Here is an 18,048-nt window from a genome sequence, read left to right on the forward strand (position 1 = left end):
ACCTTCTGTGTGGTGGTCTTGTTGGACCTCTATTTGCATATATGTTACTAGACTGAAAATTATTGAAAGGTAGAGAAATCTCTTAGTTGTTTTTGTATTCTCAGTAGCCTAGGATAGTGCCTAAAACATATAGGCACTTTTAAGTGGAAGGGAGAAAAATCTCCTTACCTTCCTTGTCCCAGCTTCCCTCTTTCCCATGCCTACTTTAGAGAATATGGCAGCTAGGGAAGTGGAGAAGAGGTCATGGAAAAGAGACAAAGCTGGAGCTGGAGAAAAAGATTTGATAACCAAGTGAAGATTGGTTTGTTACCGAAAGCGAACTTAGGCCTTTCTGTTATTTAACATTGGCTAGAAGAATTATATGGACCTGCTGAAGTGGTCATCCAGTTGCAAGGTAACATTTTTCCCCCACATAAGTTTTAAGAGGATAGTTGGGACAAAAATAAAGTTGTATTTGATTATATCCTGCAGTTAGTGCTTGTTCAATGGACATCAAAATCTGTAAAATTTTTCATGTTTGGTATAGCATCCAAATCTAAACAATAATGCATTTTTTTAAATGAGTAAAGACTTGTATTTTTTTTTTAAGTTTATTTATTTATTTTAAGTGAGAGAGTATGAGCAGGGGAGAGAGAATCTCAAGCAGGATCCATGCTGTCAGTGTGGAGCCACAGTGGAGCTCGATCTCATGAACTATGAGATCATGACCTAAGCCAAAATCAAGACACTTAACTGACTGAGCTACCCAGGTGCTCTAAGACTCGTTTTTATTCTTAAAAACACTTTGATTTATATGAACATTACACACAATGTAAGTGTATGCTTTTGGATTTTTTAATGTGGGATCCTATTTAGTGTTGACATTTTACTTTGTTGTAAAAGTGCCTTTATCCAAAAATAAATGTCAGGATGTTATTCTTCTATTTTGCCTAGATTGTTTAGATTATTTCATGAAAAAAACATGATAGATGACTGAATTTTTTAAGTTAGATTGAATTATTAATCAGTGACATTTTTATATAAGATAGGAGATTAAAAAATTCTTAATTCTCCTGAAGTAGACCCATACTGAACAGCTCTGCCCACCTGGGCTGGGGTTGCACTAACTCTTTTTCCATAATTTTATCTTCTCATTCACCTATTATCTTCTAATCCACCTAGAGACCTAATCTGGCCAGTCTCTTCCTTGTACTCTCCACTTCTGAATCCCCCACTACCAACATCTAAGTCAAGATTGCATTATTTGAGATGGAAGCAACCCCAGTGTCCATCCGTAGATGAATGGATAGAGAAGATGTAGGTTATATGTGTAAACATATATACACATACATGTATACATACATATACAACATGTATACACACACAATGGAATATTAGCCCTAAAAAATAATAAGATCTTGCCATTTGCAACAACACAAATGGAACTAGAGGGTATTATGCTAAGTGAAATAAGTCTGATAGAGAAAGACAAATACCATATGATTTCACTAATGTGTGGAATTTAAGAAAAAAAACAACAACAACAAATGAACAGATAGACCAAAACCCAGACTCTTAAATACAGAAAACAGAGTGGTAGTTGCCAGAAAGGAGGTGGGTGGAGGGATGGGTGAAATAAAGGGCATTAAGAATACACTTATCATCTTTCTGGAGGAAGATGGCAGCGTAGGAGGATGCTGGGCTCACCGTGTCCTGCTGAGCACTTAGATTCCACCCACATCTGTCTAAATAACCCAGAAAACCACAAGAAGACTAGCAGAACGGACACTCCAGAGCCAAGCATAGACGAGGGACCCATGGAAGAGGGTAGGAAAGGCAGAGAGGTGGTGCGTGCTACACGGATTGGCGGGAGGGAGCTGGGGTGGTGGAGGGGCAGCCTGCCCATCAAGGCAGAGCCCCCCGAGTCTGGCTTGCAAAAGCAGAGGGGCCGGATGGAGTGTGTTCTGACAGTCAGCGGGACTTAACATCTGGAATGTTATAAGTCAACAGCTCTGCTCTGAGAGCGGGAGGGCTAGAGGACAACAGGAGGGAGAGTTGTTGAGCCCCGGAGGACAGAGTTCAGCTTGGTGGGGAACAAAGGTGCTCGCCAGCGCCATCTCCCTCGCCCATCCCCCAGCCAAAATCCCAAAGGGAACCAGTTCCCATCAGGGAACTTGCTTGCACCGCACAAACACCCAACGCTATGCTTCTGCGTATCCATCCCTCCGATGGGTCTGCCTCCCTCCCAGTGCCACAGGGCCCCTCCCGAAGTGGACCACCAAAGACAAAGCAAGCTGAGTCTGCCCCTCCCGCCCCTGTGCACCTTGCGGATCCACCCCGGCTAATACACCAGATCCCATCGAAGTAGCACCACAAGCCTGGCAGTGTGCAAGTAGCCCAAACAGGGCCCACACCACTCCACAGTGAGTCCTGTCCCTGGGAGAGGGGACGATGAGGTACACACCAGTCTGACTGTGGCCCCAGAGGTGGGCTGAGGGTAGACATCAGGTCTGACTGCGCCCCACCCACCAATGCAAGTTACTCCAGACAGCACAGGGGAAGTGCCCTGCAGTTCTGCGCCACTCCAGGGACTATCCAAAATGATGAAACGGAAGAATTCTCCTCAAAAGAAACTCCAGGAAGTAGCGACAGCTAACGAACTAATCAAAAACGATTTAAGCAATGTAACAGAAAATGAATTTAAAATAATAGTCATAAAATTAATCATTGGGCTTGAAAAAAGTATAGAGGACAGCAGAGAATCTATTGCTACAGAGATCAAGGGACTAAGAAACAGTCAGGAGGAGCTAAAAAATGCTATAAATGAGCTGCAAAATAAAATGGAGGTGACCACAGCTCGGATTGAAGAGGCAGAGGAGAAAATAGGTGAATTAGGAGATAAAATTATGGAAAAAGAGGAAGCTGAGAAAAAAATAAAAAAATCCAGGAGTATGAGGGGAGAATTAGAGAACTAAGTGACACAATTAAACGTAATAACATATGCATAATTGGGATCCAGAGGAGGAAGAGAGAGGGAAAGGTGCTGAAGGTGTACTTGAAGAAATCATAGCTGAGAACTTCCCTGATCTGGGGAAGGAAAAAGGCATTGAAATCCAAGAGGCACAGAGAACTGCCTTCAGATGTAACTTGAATCGATCTTCTGCACAACATCTCATAGTCAAACTGGCAAAATACAAGGATAAAGAGAAAATTCTGAAAGCAGCTAGGGATGAACATGCTCTAACATATAAAGGGAGACTGATAAGACTAGTGACGGATTTATCTACTGAGACTTGGCAGGCTAGAAAGGAATGGCAGGATATTGTCAATGTGGTAAACAGAAAAAATATGCAGCCGAGAATCCTTTATCCAGCAAGTCTGTCATTTAGAATAGAAAGAGAGATAAAGGTCTTCCCAAACAAACAAAAACTGAAGGAATTCATCACCACTAAACCAGCCCTACAAGAGATCCTGTGAGACAAGGTACCAGAGACATCACTACAAGCATGAAACCTACAAACATCACAATGACTCTAAACCCATATCTTTCTATAATAACACTAACATAAATGGACTAAATGCTCCAACCAACCAAAAAGACATAGAGTATCAGAATGGATAAAAAAACAGGCCCCATCTATTTTGCTGTCTACAGGAGACTCATTTTAGACCTGAGGACACCTTGAGATTGAAAGTGAGGGGATGGAGAACTATCCATCATGCTACTGGAAGTCAAAAGAAAGTTGGAGTAGCCATACTTATATCAGACAAACCAGACTTTAAATTAAAGGCTGTAACAAGAGATGAAGAAGGGCATTATATAATAATTACGGGGTCTATCCATCAGGAAGAGCCAACAATTATAAATGTCTATGCGCCAAATACGGGAGCCCCCAAATATATAAAACAATTACAAACATAAGCAGCCTTATTGATAAGAATGTGGTAATTGCAGGGGACTTTAATACTCCACTTACAACAATGGATAGATCATCTAGACACACGGTCAATAAAGAAACAAGGGCCCTGAATGATACACTGGATCAGATGGACTTGACAGATATATTTAGAACTCTGTGTCCCAAAGCAACAGAATATACTTTCTTCTCCAGTGCACGTGGAACATTCTCCAAGATAGGTCACATACTGGGTCACGAAACAGCCCTTCATAAGTATATAAGAATTGAGATCATACCATGCATACTTTCAGACCACAATGCTATGAAGCTTGAAATCAACCACAGGAAAAAGTCTGGAAAACCTCCAAAAGCATGGAGGTTAAAGAACACCCTACTAAAGAATGAATGGGTCAACCAGGCAATTAGAGAAGAAATTAAAAAATATATGGAAACAAACGAAAATGAAAATACAACAATCCAAACACTTTTGGATGCAGCGAAGGCAGTCCTGAGAGGAAAATACATTGCAATCCAGGTACCTATCTCAAGAAACAAGAAAAATCCAAATACAAAATCTAACAGCACACCTAAAGGAAATAGAAGCAGAACAGCAAAGACACCCCAAGCCCAGCAGAAGAGAAATAATAAAGATCAGAGCAGAAATAAACAATATAGAATCTAAAAAAAACTGTAGAGCAGATCAATGAAACCAAGAGTTGGTTTTTTGAAAAATTAAACAAAATTGATAAACCTCTAGCCAGGCTTCTCAAAAAGAAAAGGGAGATGACCCAAATAGATAAAATCATGAGTGAAAATGGAATTATTACAATGAATCCTTCAGAAATACAAGCAATTATCAGGGAATACTATGAAAAATTATATGCCAACAAACTGGACAACCTGGAAGAAATGGACAAATTCCTAAACACCCACACACTCCCAAAACTCAAACAGGAAGAAATAGAAAGCTTGAACAGACCCATAACCAACTAAGAAATTGAGTCACTTATCAAAAATCTCCCAACAAATAAGAGTCCAGGACCAGATGGCTTCCCAGGAGAATTCTACCAGACATTTAAGGAAGAAATAATCCCTATCCTTCTTAAGCTATTCCAAAAATTAGAAAGGGAAGGAAAACTTCCAGACTCATTCTGTGAAGTCAGCATTACTTTGATTCCTAAACCAGACAGAGACCCAGTAAAAAAAGACAACTACAGGCCAATATCCCTGATGAATATGGATGCAAAAATTCTCAATAAGATACTAGCTAATCGAATTCAACAGCATATAAAAAGAATTATTCACCATGATCAAGTGGGATTCATTCCTGGGCTGCAGGGCTGGTTCAACATTCGTAAATCAATCAATGTGATACATCACATTAATAAATAAAATAGCCACATGATCCTGTCAATCGACGCAGAAAAAGCATTTGACAAAATTCAGCATCCTTTCTTAATTAAAACCCTCGAGAAAGTCGGGATAGAAGGAATATACTTAAACATCATAAAAGCCATTTATGAAAAGCCCACAGCTAATATCATCCTCAATGGGGAAAAACTGAGAGCTTTCTCCCTGAGATCAGGAACACGACAGGGATGTCCACTCTCACCGCTGTTGTTTAACATAGTGTTGGAAGTTCTAGCATCAGCAATCAGACAACAAAAGGAAATCAAAGGCATCAAAATTGGCAAAGATGAAGTCAAGCTTTCACTTTTTGCAGATGACATGATACTATATATGGAAAACCCGATAGACTCCACCAAAAGTCTGCTAGGACTGATACATGAATTCAGCAAAGTTGCAGGCTACAGAAATCAGTTGCATTCTTATACACTAATAATGAAGCAACAGAAAGACAAATAAAGAAACTGATCCCATTCACAATTGTACCAAGAAGCATAAAATACCTAGGAATAAACCTAACCAAAGATGTAAAAGACCTGTGTGCTGAAAACTATAGAAATCTTATGAAGGAAATTGAAGAAGATATAAAGAAATGGAAAAACATTCCGTGCTCATGGATTGGAAGAATAAATGTTGTAAAAATGTCAATACTACCCAAAGCTATCTGCACATTCAATGCAATCCCAATCAAAATTGCACCAGCATTCTTCTCGAAGCTAGAACAAACAATCCTAAAATTCATATGGAATCCAAAATTCATATGAATCCTAAAATTCATATGGAATAGCCAAAGTAATTTTGAAGAAGACCAAAGCAGGAGGCATCACAATCCCAGATTTTAGCCTCTACTACAAAGCTGTAATCATCAAGACAACATGGTATTGGCACAAAAACAGACACATAGACCAATGGAATAGAATAGAAACCCCAGAACTAGACCCACAAAAGTATGGCCAACTAATCTTTGACAAAACAGGAAAGAATATCCAATGGAAAAAAAGACAGTCTCTTTAACAAATGATGTTGGGAGAACTGGACAGCAACATGCAGAAGAATGAAACTAGACCACTTGGTTATACCATTCACAAAAACAAACTCAAAATGGATGAAGGACCTTAATGTGAGACAGGAAACCATCAAAACCCTAGAGGAGAAAGCAGGAAAAAACCTCTCTGACCTCAGTCGCAGCAGTTTCTTACTTGACACATCCCTAAGGGCAAGGGAATTAAAAGCAAAAATGAACTATTGGGACCTCATGAAGATAAAAAGCTTCTGCACAGCAAAGGAAACAATCAGCAAAACTAAAAGGCAACCAACAGAACGGGAAAAGATATTTGCAAATGACATATCAGACAAAGGGCTAGTATCCAAAATCTATAAAGAACTCACCAAACTCCACACCCGAAAAACAAATAATCCAGTGAAGAAATGGGCAGGAGACATGAATAGACACTTCTCTAAAGAAGACATCCGGATGGCCAACAGGCACATGAAAAGATGCTCAATGTCGCTCCTCATCAGGGAAATACATATCAAACCACACTCAGATATCACCTCATGACAGTCAGAGTGGCTAAAATGAACAAATCAGGAGACTATAGATGCTGGAGAGGATGTGGAGAAACAGGAACCCTCTTGCACTGTTGGTGGGAATGCAAACTGGTGCAGCTGCTCTGGAAAACAGTGTGGAAGTTCCTCAAAAAATTAAAAATAGACCTACCCTATGACCCAGCAATAGCACTGCTAGGAATTTACCCAAGGGATATAGGAGTACTGATGCATAGGGGCACTTGTACCCCAATGTTTATAGCAGCACTCTGAACAATAGCCAAATTATGGAAAGAGCCTAAATGTCCATCAACTGACAAATGGATAAAGAAATTGTGGTTTATATACACATGGAATACTATGTGGCACTGAGAAAGAATGAAATATGGCCCTTTGTAGCAATGTGGATGGAACTGGAGAGTGTTAAGTGAAATAATTCAGGCAGAAAAAGACAGATACCATACATTTTCACTCTTATGTGGATCCTGAGAAACTTAACAGAAGTCTATGGGGGAGGGGAATTAAAAAAAAAAAAAAAAAAGAGGTTAGAGAGGGAGAGTGCCAAAGCATAAGAGACTCTTAAAATCTGAGAACAAACTGAGGATTGATGGGGGGTGGGAGCAAGGGGGCGTGGGTGATGGGTATTGAGGAGGGCACCTTTTGGGATGAGCACTGGGTGTTGTATGGAAACCAATTTGACAATAAATTTCATATTAAAAAAAAAAGAATACACTTATCAAAAAAAAAGAATACACTTATCATGATGAATCCTGAGTAATGTATAAAATTATTGAATCATTATGTTGTACACCTGAAATTAATAGAACACTGTATGTTAATTATTCTTAAATTTTAAAAAATATTGCTTTGTATAGTCTCTTCGTTGTGTTTTAAGAACATAGTCTCCTTTCTGGTAAGGTTAGGAAGATCAAAATATGGCTGATTAAAATATGAATAATTTAAAATGTAAGAAGGCAAAGCATTAAATTGTTAGCCTGATAAATTCTTCTTTTTGTACCCCATTATTAAGAAGTGATCATTTGCATAGGGTCTGGACTTACTTCCTTTGCTGAGGAAATATACTAACTAGTAAGCTTTCAGTTTAGAGGAGGGAGCTTTAGAGATCATCTGTTCCAATGTATAAGACAGACAGTTTGTTGTTGTTAAAACTCTAAATCATTAAGGTCTTCTGTGCTAGATATTGAGGTTTAGATACATTTTCCCTAATTCTTAATGATTCTGGAAAGGTATGTGTTAGATCCCCTTTTGAGATAAGAAAACAGACTAAGCAGACTTGCCTAAGGATGTATTGTAGTTATAGGGCCAAGGGATTTGGACCCAAATCTGTCTGTTTTTTAGCCCATGCACTTAGGTCCCATTAGTTTATTATACTTTTTAATTAGAATTTATAGACTTAGTATCTTGTGAGATCACTTGTTTCTTTGGCACAAAATTATAATTTATATTCAGTATTTCTCTGTTATTGGTTCCCTTTTGTTTTGGCTTTTACAGAATCAGAACAGGAAATTATGACTTTTGATTCAAAATGTTTTATGTTTATTTATTTTGAGAGAGTGTGCACATGCAAGTGGGAGAAGGACAGAGGGAGAGAGAATCACAAGCAGGTTGCATACCATCAATGAAGAGCCCTATGCAGGGCTCAAACCCACAAACCACGAGATCACGACATGAGCCAAAATCAAAAGTCAGATGCCTAACTGACCGAACCATTCAGGTGCCCCGTGACTTCTGATTCTTAAGTTTTGTTTTTATTTTTAATTGTGAAAGATAACATACTTTCGGGAAAGAAGATAAAATGTGTGTGTGGTTTCATCAATAAAGGGATACCCAGTAACTATTATCCAGGTCAACAGATAGTCTACCTGTGTATGACTTGATTGCCTTAGCACAAGAACTAAGCCCAGACTCTAGGCAGATGTTCAGTTCTTAACTATTGGTTCCAAATGATTATAATTCTGTTTCCTCCCCCTAAGCGTTAACCACTATCCTGACTTCCAGTGGTCATCATTTCTTCGCAGTTTGACCACCTAAGCATGCATTAGTAAATGTATCTAATTTTTTTTTTAATGACTTTCTTTCCATAGACTAGAAGTTGCTTAAAACCATAGATACCAGGTTAGAGATTAATAGAGTTTGGGTCATAGAAGAGTGTTTGATTTGATTACGGAAACAAACTAAGAATTCAGTTAAACACAAATAATTGCTGTGCCAGTTATAATTAGTATTGGCCAGTCCTTTGGGCTGTGATTCAGATCTGTTTCTAATTTATTCCAATTTCTTCCCATTCCAAAAAAGTAGTAGCTTTTTTGCACTAATGTTATTCTAAATTTATATTATATATCCTATGGGATAACTACAGATGCAGTTTGCCATAACATAATGTCCCTTTTGTCCCTCTTTTACAGCATGGGTAAGTTCTCTGTCCATGGGGATGATTTTCTTTTGCTGCCCAATAGCCAGCGTCTTCACAGACACGTTTGGTTGTCAGAAGACAGCTGTTGTGGGTGCTGCTGTTGGATTCATTGGACTCCTGTCCAGTTCTTTTGTAAGGTAAGGACTTGGTTCTTCATGCTGCTTTTCAAGAACTGTTAGATACCATAAAGTTGTGCTTTCAGAAACTTTGCTGTTTACAAGGAAAAAATCCTCTTTTCATTGCGTAAGCTTTAAGCACTATGACTTACACAGTGTTATCCATGGCAGCAAGTCAGAGCTTCATAATTTGAATGCTTTTGTTTGTACCTCTCTCATATTTTTTATTCAGTTGCATTTTTTTTAACCCACTGATCAAAAGCTATCAAGCTGTAAGGGGAGCGAGGGGTCACGTGGTATAAATTCCAGGTGTCGAACAATGGACTCACTTTCCTATAGTTCAAGTTCAGCTTTCTTAGGAAAGCCTTCTCTGGCAACTCTAGGTCACATCACATCCCTTATTGGGATCCTGTTTACACACATGGTTGATATTTACTGATGTACACTGCACTTTTCCAGTTGTCAAACTTCAACGATTTGAACCAGCTGTTACTGAGGTGAAAATTTAGAAGTGAAAGATGCTGAGCAGCATTGAAAATGCCATCATTTGTGCTTATGCGCTTTACTCTGTAGGAGACATACAAAGCTTAATATCACGCAGCACTTAGTATTTAAAATAGTGCCCAAGAGAATGTTTCCAGTTTATATCCATGGCTCTCAGGTTTTCCAACTGACAGATTTACAGTACTGTGACATATTGCATAGATACAGGTGTCCATGATTGTACCGTGTTGTCAATACTGTTTTTAATATATGCTTTGAAAAAGAGAAATGTACAGTGGATTAAGATTTTTCCTTTAAAATTGTTAAATAAAAATAGCACCTTAAGAAGTAAGTTGCAGTTATCTTGAAAACTACTTATGTGGAAAAACTGAGGCACTGAGGCAGAATGAATGAAGTATTTTGTTCTATATTGTTTGGGTAGATGTCTTGTTTCACAAAGATTATGAATAGGGTGTTTTTTACATGTTTAATATTTTTTTCGTCAAGTACCTGGAACCTATGGCTGCTGAATATATGTTTATGGAATAGAGTGGAGATTGAGTAGAGGGTGATCAGAGTGAAGTAAAATTAACCTGGGAAAACCTAGGAGTGACTCTTGAGCCTCATTTGGAGATTGTGCTTGCTGTGGACTAATAATGGGGGAAGGGCATCTCAGAGAAGATTGCCAACATGCCTTGATTTTATCAGATTCTAGAGTTCCTTATGATTACCTTAGCATATTGCTAGACTGGTGTTATTGTTCAAATTTTAATTATTAACCAACTTTATCTGTCTTAGTTTCTAATAAATAATTTGCCTTTGCTACTGAGATACAGCCTTTTGAATTGGGCTTTTCAAAAAGAAAAAAATTTAGTATTCTTTTACTCCTTACCTTAATTGTTTCAAAGAATGTAATAATATCCTTGATGTTCCTAAGAGATATGTAATTAAGTTATTTGGTTAAACTATACAATTCTTAATCCTTTATTATTGTTTTGAGGCATACGTGGCCTTAAAACTTACAAGGTGGGATCACTAATAACACACTTCCCCTCGTCTTCCGGCAGTCAGAACATGGTCTTTTGCTGTCTTGCACAATGCTGAGAGCCGTGCAGTACAGGGGCGAAGGTTGGTCCACAGCCGTTAGGCCAGCAGAAATGAGACACAACTGCTTCTCTGTGCAAATGTTTCTGAAATAACCTTGGGGAGAAAATATCAAATGCAGCTTTTCCCTTGAATAGATTGCTTAGCAAGTGTCTGGGAAGTCTCAATAAAATAATGAGTTTTTGTAGTAAAATTATAATTTTCGAAAGCTTTTATTGAGACTAGGCTTTTTTGTTCGTTAGTTTAATCACTGTCATTTTACTGAAGCCCTTCCTGGCACTGTCCTTTCTGAGTTGTGGTGAGCACAACAGTTCTGACTGAGTGCTGCATGGTTCACCTGAAATCCATGAAAAGAGGAAGAGGAACAAAATCACTGATGGCCTTAATGGTCATTTTTCACATAGCTGAGGCATTTTATTATCCATTCAGATGACGTGAAAATATTTTTAGTGTCATATTCTTAGCTTGTTGAGTTTTTCATCTCTTTCTGTTAAATTTTTATTTGTGTAAAATCGGTTGAAGAGCTAAAACCCACTCTTACTGGAAGGTTTTATTCTACCAAGCACTTGATAAAAATAATGAAAGCTGCTTTCTCTCTGTTTCATCTCCCCACAGCTCCATCGAGCCTCTGTACCTTACCTATGGAATCATATTTGCTTGTGGCTGCTCCTTTGCATACCAGCCTTCGCTGGTCATTTTGGGACACTATTTCAAGAAGCGCCTTGGACTGGTGAATGGCATTGTCACCGCCGGCAGCAGCATCTTCACAATTTTGCTGCCTTTCCTCTTAAGGGTTCTGACCGACACCGTGGGCCTCTTTCACACACTGAGGGTCCTCTGCATCTTCATGTTTGTTCTCTTTCTGGCTAGCTTTACGTACCGACCTCTTGCTCCAAGTGCCAAAGATAAAGAGGGTGGAACCAAAGGAGGCAACAACAGATTCTCCCTCTTTTCCAGGAGGAAGTTTAGTCCTCCAAAAAAATTTTTCAATTTTGCCCTCTTCAAGGTGACAGCCTATGCGGTTTGGGCAGTTGGAATACCGCTTGCACTTTTTGGATACTTTGTGCCTTATGTTCACTTGGTGAGTATGCTTCTCCGGCTTTGCTGGTAACGGGTATTGTTATTTCATACAGGAAAATTTCTTAGAAGAGCAAGATAGATCACATTGAGGTTGGTCTTAAACATTATCCTGGTTGTAATTCAGGGACTCTTGAAATTCAAGGTCCCTTAAGACAAGGGCAACACATCCATCAGATCATTAAATAGAGGATAGGTTTCGTGGTGTGCTTTTGGAATTTAAAAAATTGCCAAACCATAAAAAATGGAAAAAAAAAAACTTTAAAAAAAAAAAAAAAAAAAGGAAGGCTAAAATACCGGAACAAATGTCATCAATACAAAGAACTTAGTTGGTCACTTTTTCTTTAAGTAGCTTACAAATCATAATCAGGGACAAAGATGGGGCAATGATTTTGCCCACATCAATAAATTATTTTTTGACAGAATGGTACAGAAATTAGGTAGGCTGTAAAGGCCAAATGGTCTTGATACGAAGAAGCATTACACCTACTTGTGGGATACTTCTGGGAAAGTGGGGATTTTATTCAGAGGATTATTTGAGAAATGTTAGTTAGCAATTTCAAATGAGGGGAGGGCAAGGATTTCATAGGAGATTTAGAATTCAAGTACTCAAGCAATTTATTTTGTTTATTTCTATCACAAAGGCAAATTTAAGCCTCCTTATACTGAAACAAGAATAGGCAGTGTCTAAAGTATCTGCCCCTGGCAAAATTTGCTCTAAAGTGCTTATTACGTCCCTTCCTTTTTTCTTGCTATTGTGGCTAAAAATATATTTATAGTTCAACATAGTTGATAAGTGACAAGCAAAATGATGCAAAGGTACATTCTTCTGTGGTATGTATACTGTGTAAGAACTTGGATCTTTTCTAGCTCTTAGTCTACTTTTGGATATTTGTGTAACTTTTCATTAAAGTTTTGGTGGAAGTTGGTAACACAGCTCAAGGAATTTTGGGCTCAAGCGGTCAGCTTGTAAGCTATGACATCAGTCCTTTGTGGGTTCCTATGCTTAGTCCAGAAAAGAATTAAGTCAAGGAAACAGGAAGAGAAATGGTAAGCAGTCCTGGATCTAGAACTAATTTTGATTTCTCTATTCTCCTAATTCCTGTTTTGCCAGAGGTGTTGAAGAAGCACTGGGGTAACCAATGGGAGGCAGGGAAAAGGACTGGTTTTTAGTACTCTGAGTCACTCGGCATTTTGCAGAGACTGAGGTAGTAGATAAAATGACCTCGTATGTGACACCTGTCACATATGTAGTGTGTGACTACATCTTTTTTTTTTTTTTTTTAGTATGTGGCTACATTCTGACTTCACAGTCCATTTTTACCCTTTTAGGAAGGCATATCTGAACCATCTGAAGCTTTTTTGTTGTTGTTGGAATATAGATCTGTTGTGGGAGGATCTACTTTACCATCTCTTCTATAGCTTCTAGAGTTAAAACATTTGTGGTGTCCTTTTCAAAGATGAATAGATTTTTTAAAAGAAATTCTCTTAGGGGGGTGCCTGGGTGGCTCAGTCAGTTAAGCATCCGACTTCAGCTCAGGTCATGACCTCATGGTTCATGAGTTCGAGCCCCTGTGTCGGGCTCTGTGCTGACTTCTCAGAGCCTGGAGCCTGCTTTGGATTCTGTGTCTCCTTCTCTCTCTGCCTCTCCCCTGCTCACGCTCTTTCTCTCTCTCTCAAATAAATAAACATTAAAAAAACTTAAAAATTCTCTTAGGTACTACAAAGTGAGTGCACACAGAGAAATCAGTATCTCAGTTTTTTTTTTTTTAAATAAAGGTTGTCTGCAACTTATGACTGATTTTTTTTTTTAATGTTTATTTTTGAGAGAGAGAGGCAGAGCGTGGGCAGGCAAGGGGCAGAGAAAGAGGGAGACACAGAATCTGAAGCAGGTTCCAGGCTCTGAGCTGTCAGCACAGAGCCTGATGCAGGGCTCCAACCCATGAGCTGTGAGATCATGACCTGAGCTGAAGTCAGATGTTTAACCAACTGAGCCACCCAGGCACCCCTGTTTTGTTAATACCAGACATTTACCAAAGGGCAAGTGGTGGGTGACTGTCTAGTTATTCTTGTAACATTTATAATTTGTAAATTAATTTTACATATGTTCTTTCATCTGACCTTTACAAAAAACCTGTGACATAGGCAAAATAATATTAGTCCTTACTGTGTAGGTTGGAAAACAGATCCATCATTAGCAAAGATGTTAAGTGACTTCTTCATATTCAAAGATGTTAAGTGAAGTGAGTATGCCTAAGGAAATTTAATAAATATATTATTGGTCTTTTTCTCTTTTTTTTATATGAAATTTATTGTCAAATTGGTTTCCATTACAACACCCAGTGCTCATCCCAACAGGTGCCCTCCTCAGAACCCATCACCTACCCTCCTTGCCCTCCCACCCCCCCATCAACCCTCAGTTTATTCTCAGTTTTTAAGAGTCTCTTATGTTTTAGCTCCCTCCCTCTCTAACCTTAAAGTAAATCAAATTTCATAGTGAGTGATGAGTTAGATGGTATTCTAGATATTATTGTCATCAGGAGGCTGTAAATCAGATAGTACACAAAACAATAGGGTCTCTGTTAACTCCAATAACAAACCAGGTCTTTTTTCTGCTCTCCTTCCTTCCAGGCATGTTTTCTTAGAAAATGTATTGATATTTTTCATTTGTGATTTTTCGCATTGTCGAACAGTTATAACACTAAAAGCTGTGTTGGAGAGGAAACACCAGACAGTTGCGGGCTGTTGCCATGCAGCCTGTTGAAGTCTCGTGTTTAATGGGTGCACCAAGTTGCTTGCTCGTGTTGTAAATTAAGGTTTGGATTGTGGATACTTGCTTAATCCAGGCTTCATGGATCCAGCCTTCCCCTTAGAGGAGGAAAAAGTGTCTTACATCTTTCCAAATACAAGTAGATGATATTCAATTCACATTAAACCCTCTGTTGTGTATTGAAGGGAATATACAGGAGGTATAAGAACCTGTCGAAGGAGGATAAAATCTAGTAAATATAATAATAAGAGCTGTTATATAGTTTACAACTTTTACATATATTATCTTATTTCATCTTCACAACAGGGAGTACTTGTGATGCAACATCTTCATTTCACTGATAAAAAGACTGAGGCACCAAGAGATTTAAAAACTTGTCTAGGGTCACAGAAATAGTTACTAGTAATTACTGGTGTGGCATTTCTATTCCAGAAGCAGTAGTGTATATTGGGTCAAGGTAAGGGCTCTGCAGTAAGACACATCTGGGTTTTGTCCCTAACTAGTTGCATGACCTTGAGTAATTCCTGTGAGCATCAGTTTCTTCATCTATAAAATAGGGATAAACCCAATTGTGTAGAGTTGTAAGGATTAGAAAAAAAATGTATGTAAAGCATCTATCCAGTCCTGGTATAAAAATGAGAATTAATTTAAAGACAATGTGATTGCTGATTGAGTGGCTTTAAGTGAGGGCTATAGAAGAGTCAAAGGAGAGAGATGATACCCATTTGGAAAAGGGCTTAGTAAAAGCTTCCCAGGATTGGAGTTGGCCCTTGAGCTTGAGGTTGGTGTTAAATTCAGATCCCTAATCAAGCAGGGAATTAATTTATCTAGGTCTTCTTTGAAGATCCAGAAGTACAATGAAGTGGTTAGGTTAAAAACTCTTAGGATTTTTACCTGCTAGGCTGTACACGAGACTTGAGAGAAAATATGCATGCTCTGTGTCAGTCTTGCTCTTGAAGCAGGGTTGGAGGTTTTCTCTTTTAGTAGTTGACTTTTATTTCTTTATTTTTTTAATGTTTATTTTTGACAGAGACAGAGCACAAGCGGGGGAGGGGCAGAGAGAGAGGGAGACACAGAATCTGAAACAGGCTCCAGGCTCCCAGCTGTCAGCACAGAGCCCGATGCAGGGCTTGAACTCACAGACAGCGAAATCATGACCCTCTGAGCTGAGGTCAGACGCCCAACCGACTGAGCCACCCAGGTGCCCCAGTAGTTGACTTTTAAAGATGAGGAATCCTATTGTTTCCTGAAAGCTGTCAAATGATTTCTCTTTTAGGCCTGCCCACTTACAGTCTCCACTGTGAGGGTACAAATCTTCTAGATCAGTTTAAGTGAGGCCTAACTTTCTAAATAAACATTCCTATTGGCAGCTGCTTCAGTTTTTATTATTTGTCCCTTTTGCCTGAGAGTTGTTTTATGTTATTTTCTGGGCTACATATTTATGGTTTCTCCTTATCCAGTTCTTAGCTTCCAAAAGTATAACACTCTTAGTTTTCGTCCTACTTCTCCATCACTTTTTAGTTTCTTTGCTGGTTCCTTTTCCACCCTGACTCTTCATATCAGTGTGTTCCAGGGCCTGTCCCTGATCTTTTTATCTACTCATTCCATTGGTGGTTTCTTCCAGTCTCCAGAGTTCAAACATCTTATCTATGCCAGGGACTCTAAATTTGTATTTCTCACCCAGACCTCTTTCCTGAATACTCTGCTGGGCTTTGAGAACCAACTGCCTACTTAGTATCTCCACTTGAATGACTGCTACCTGTTTGAGATTTAATATGTCCAACCCTAAAGTCCTGATCTTACCCCCTCACAAAACTTCTCTGCCCCCCAGCAGTCTCCATCTCAGGAGATGGCAATTTCATCTTTCTAAGTGATTGGGCCCCAAACCTTGGAGTCATCCTTGGCTCTTCTTTCTTTCATATTACACTCCTGATCCGGTCTGGAAATGCTGGTGGTTCTCCTTTCAAAATATATCCAGGATCTGGCCACCTTTCATTATCCTCACTACTACACCTTAGACCAGGCCAACATCCCCAGCCTGGATCACTGCGGTTGCCTCACAACTGGTTTCCCTGCTACCTTCCCTGCCTGCTGCAGTCTGTTCTGTACACAGAAGCCACCAGGGTTCCTTCAATACATAATTCACTCTGCTCAGAATCCTTCAATGGCTCTCCATTTCTTTGAGAGTAAAAACTAATGTCCTTATAGTGGCCTACAAGGTACTCCATGATCTGGCCCCTCCTGCCTCTCTGATCTCATCTTGTATCTTTGCCCCCCTTGCTCACTCTGCTCCTGCCACACTGTCCTTTTCGTTATTTACCCTTTTTTTTTTTTTAAGATTTTATTTTTAAATAATTTCTATACCCATCATGGGGCTCGAACCCCACAACCCTGAGATCAAGAGTCGCGCGTTCCTCCAACTGAGCCAGCCAGCATCCCGCTCTTCACCTTTTAATGAGACATACCCTGACCACCTGGTTACAACTCCCTCCTTCCTTCTCCCCTCCACAGCATTTCCAAACACCCTCACACTGCTTTTCCTTTTTTCATAGCACCCAATACCTTCTAACATATTACATAATTTAATTATTATGATTATTTTTGGCTATCTGTATATATGTATCTGCTAGAATATAAACCTCATGAAGCCAAGGGTCTTTTTTGTTTTGTTCAGCGATAGATCCTAGACACCTAGCACAAAGCACATTGGGTGCTTAAGTATTTGTCCAGTGACTGAATATATAAGTCTAAAGCGACATTATATAAGCAATTCATTTTCTCACCATTTTGATCTTTAAAATTCCCTATTTGATGCCATAATGATTTTTCACATACGTTTATATATTTTTCTCATTTTATAGGACATGATAGTATTCATATTCATTAAACAGTTAATAACTCAAACTCAGCAAACTTCAGAATAATTAACACTCATGCCATCTTTTTTTAAAGTTTATTTATTTGAGAGAGAAAAAGAGAGAGAAAACAAGTGGGGGGAGGGGCAGAGAGAAGGGGAGAGACAGAATCTCAAGCAGGCTCTGCACTGTCAGCGCAGAGCCGAAAGCGGGGCTTGAACTTACAAACCATGAGATCATGACCTGAGCCAAAATCAAGATTTGGACGCTCAACTGACTGAGCCACTCAGGTACCCCAGTGCCATCTTTAATTTGGTTCAAAAAAATTTTTTTTGTAATGTTTTTTATTTATTTTTGAGAGAGAGACAGAATGCTA

At 39.0% G+C, this 18,048-nt stretch overlaps 1 protein-coding gene across 1 annotated transcript in view; it reads left to right on the forward strand.

The window, feature by feature from the left end:
• The window catches only part of SLC16A10 (solute carrier family 16 member 10), a 112,018-nt gene that overhangs the window by 61,673 nt on the left and 32,297 nt on the right, over window positions 1–18,048 (forward strand). Inside the window, exons 2-3 of the mRNA XM_042987004.1 lie at window positions 9,260–9,404; window positions 11,586–12,051. Of these exons, the coding sequence (XP_042842938.1) occupies window positions 9,260–9,404; window positions 11,586–12,051 (611 nt within the window). The remainder of the gene's footprint in view (window positions 1–9,259; window positions 9,405–11,585; window positions 12,052–18,048) is intronic.

This window comes from Panthera tigris, chromosome B2, assembly GCF_018350195.1.
Source record: "Panthera tigris isolate Pti1 chromosome B2, P.tigris_Pti1_mat1.1, whole genome shotgun sequence".
In the NCBI taxonomy this organism is placed as follows: domain Eukaryota; kingdom Metazoa; phylum Chordata; class Mammalia; order Carnivora; family Felidae; genus Panthera; species Panthera tigris.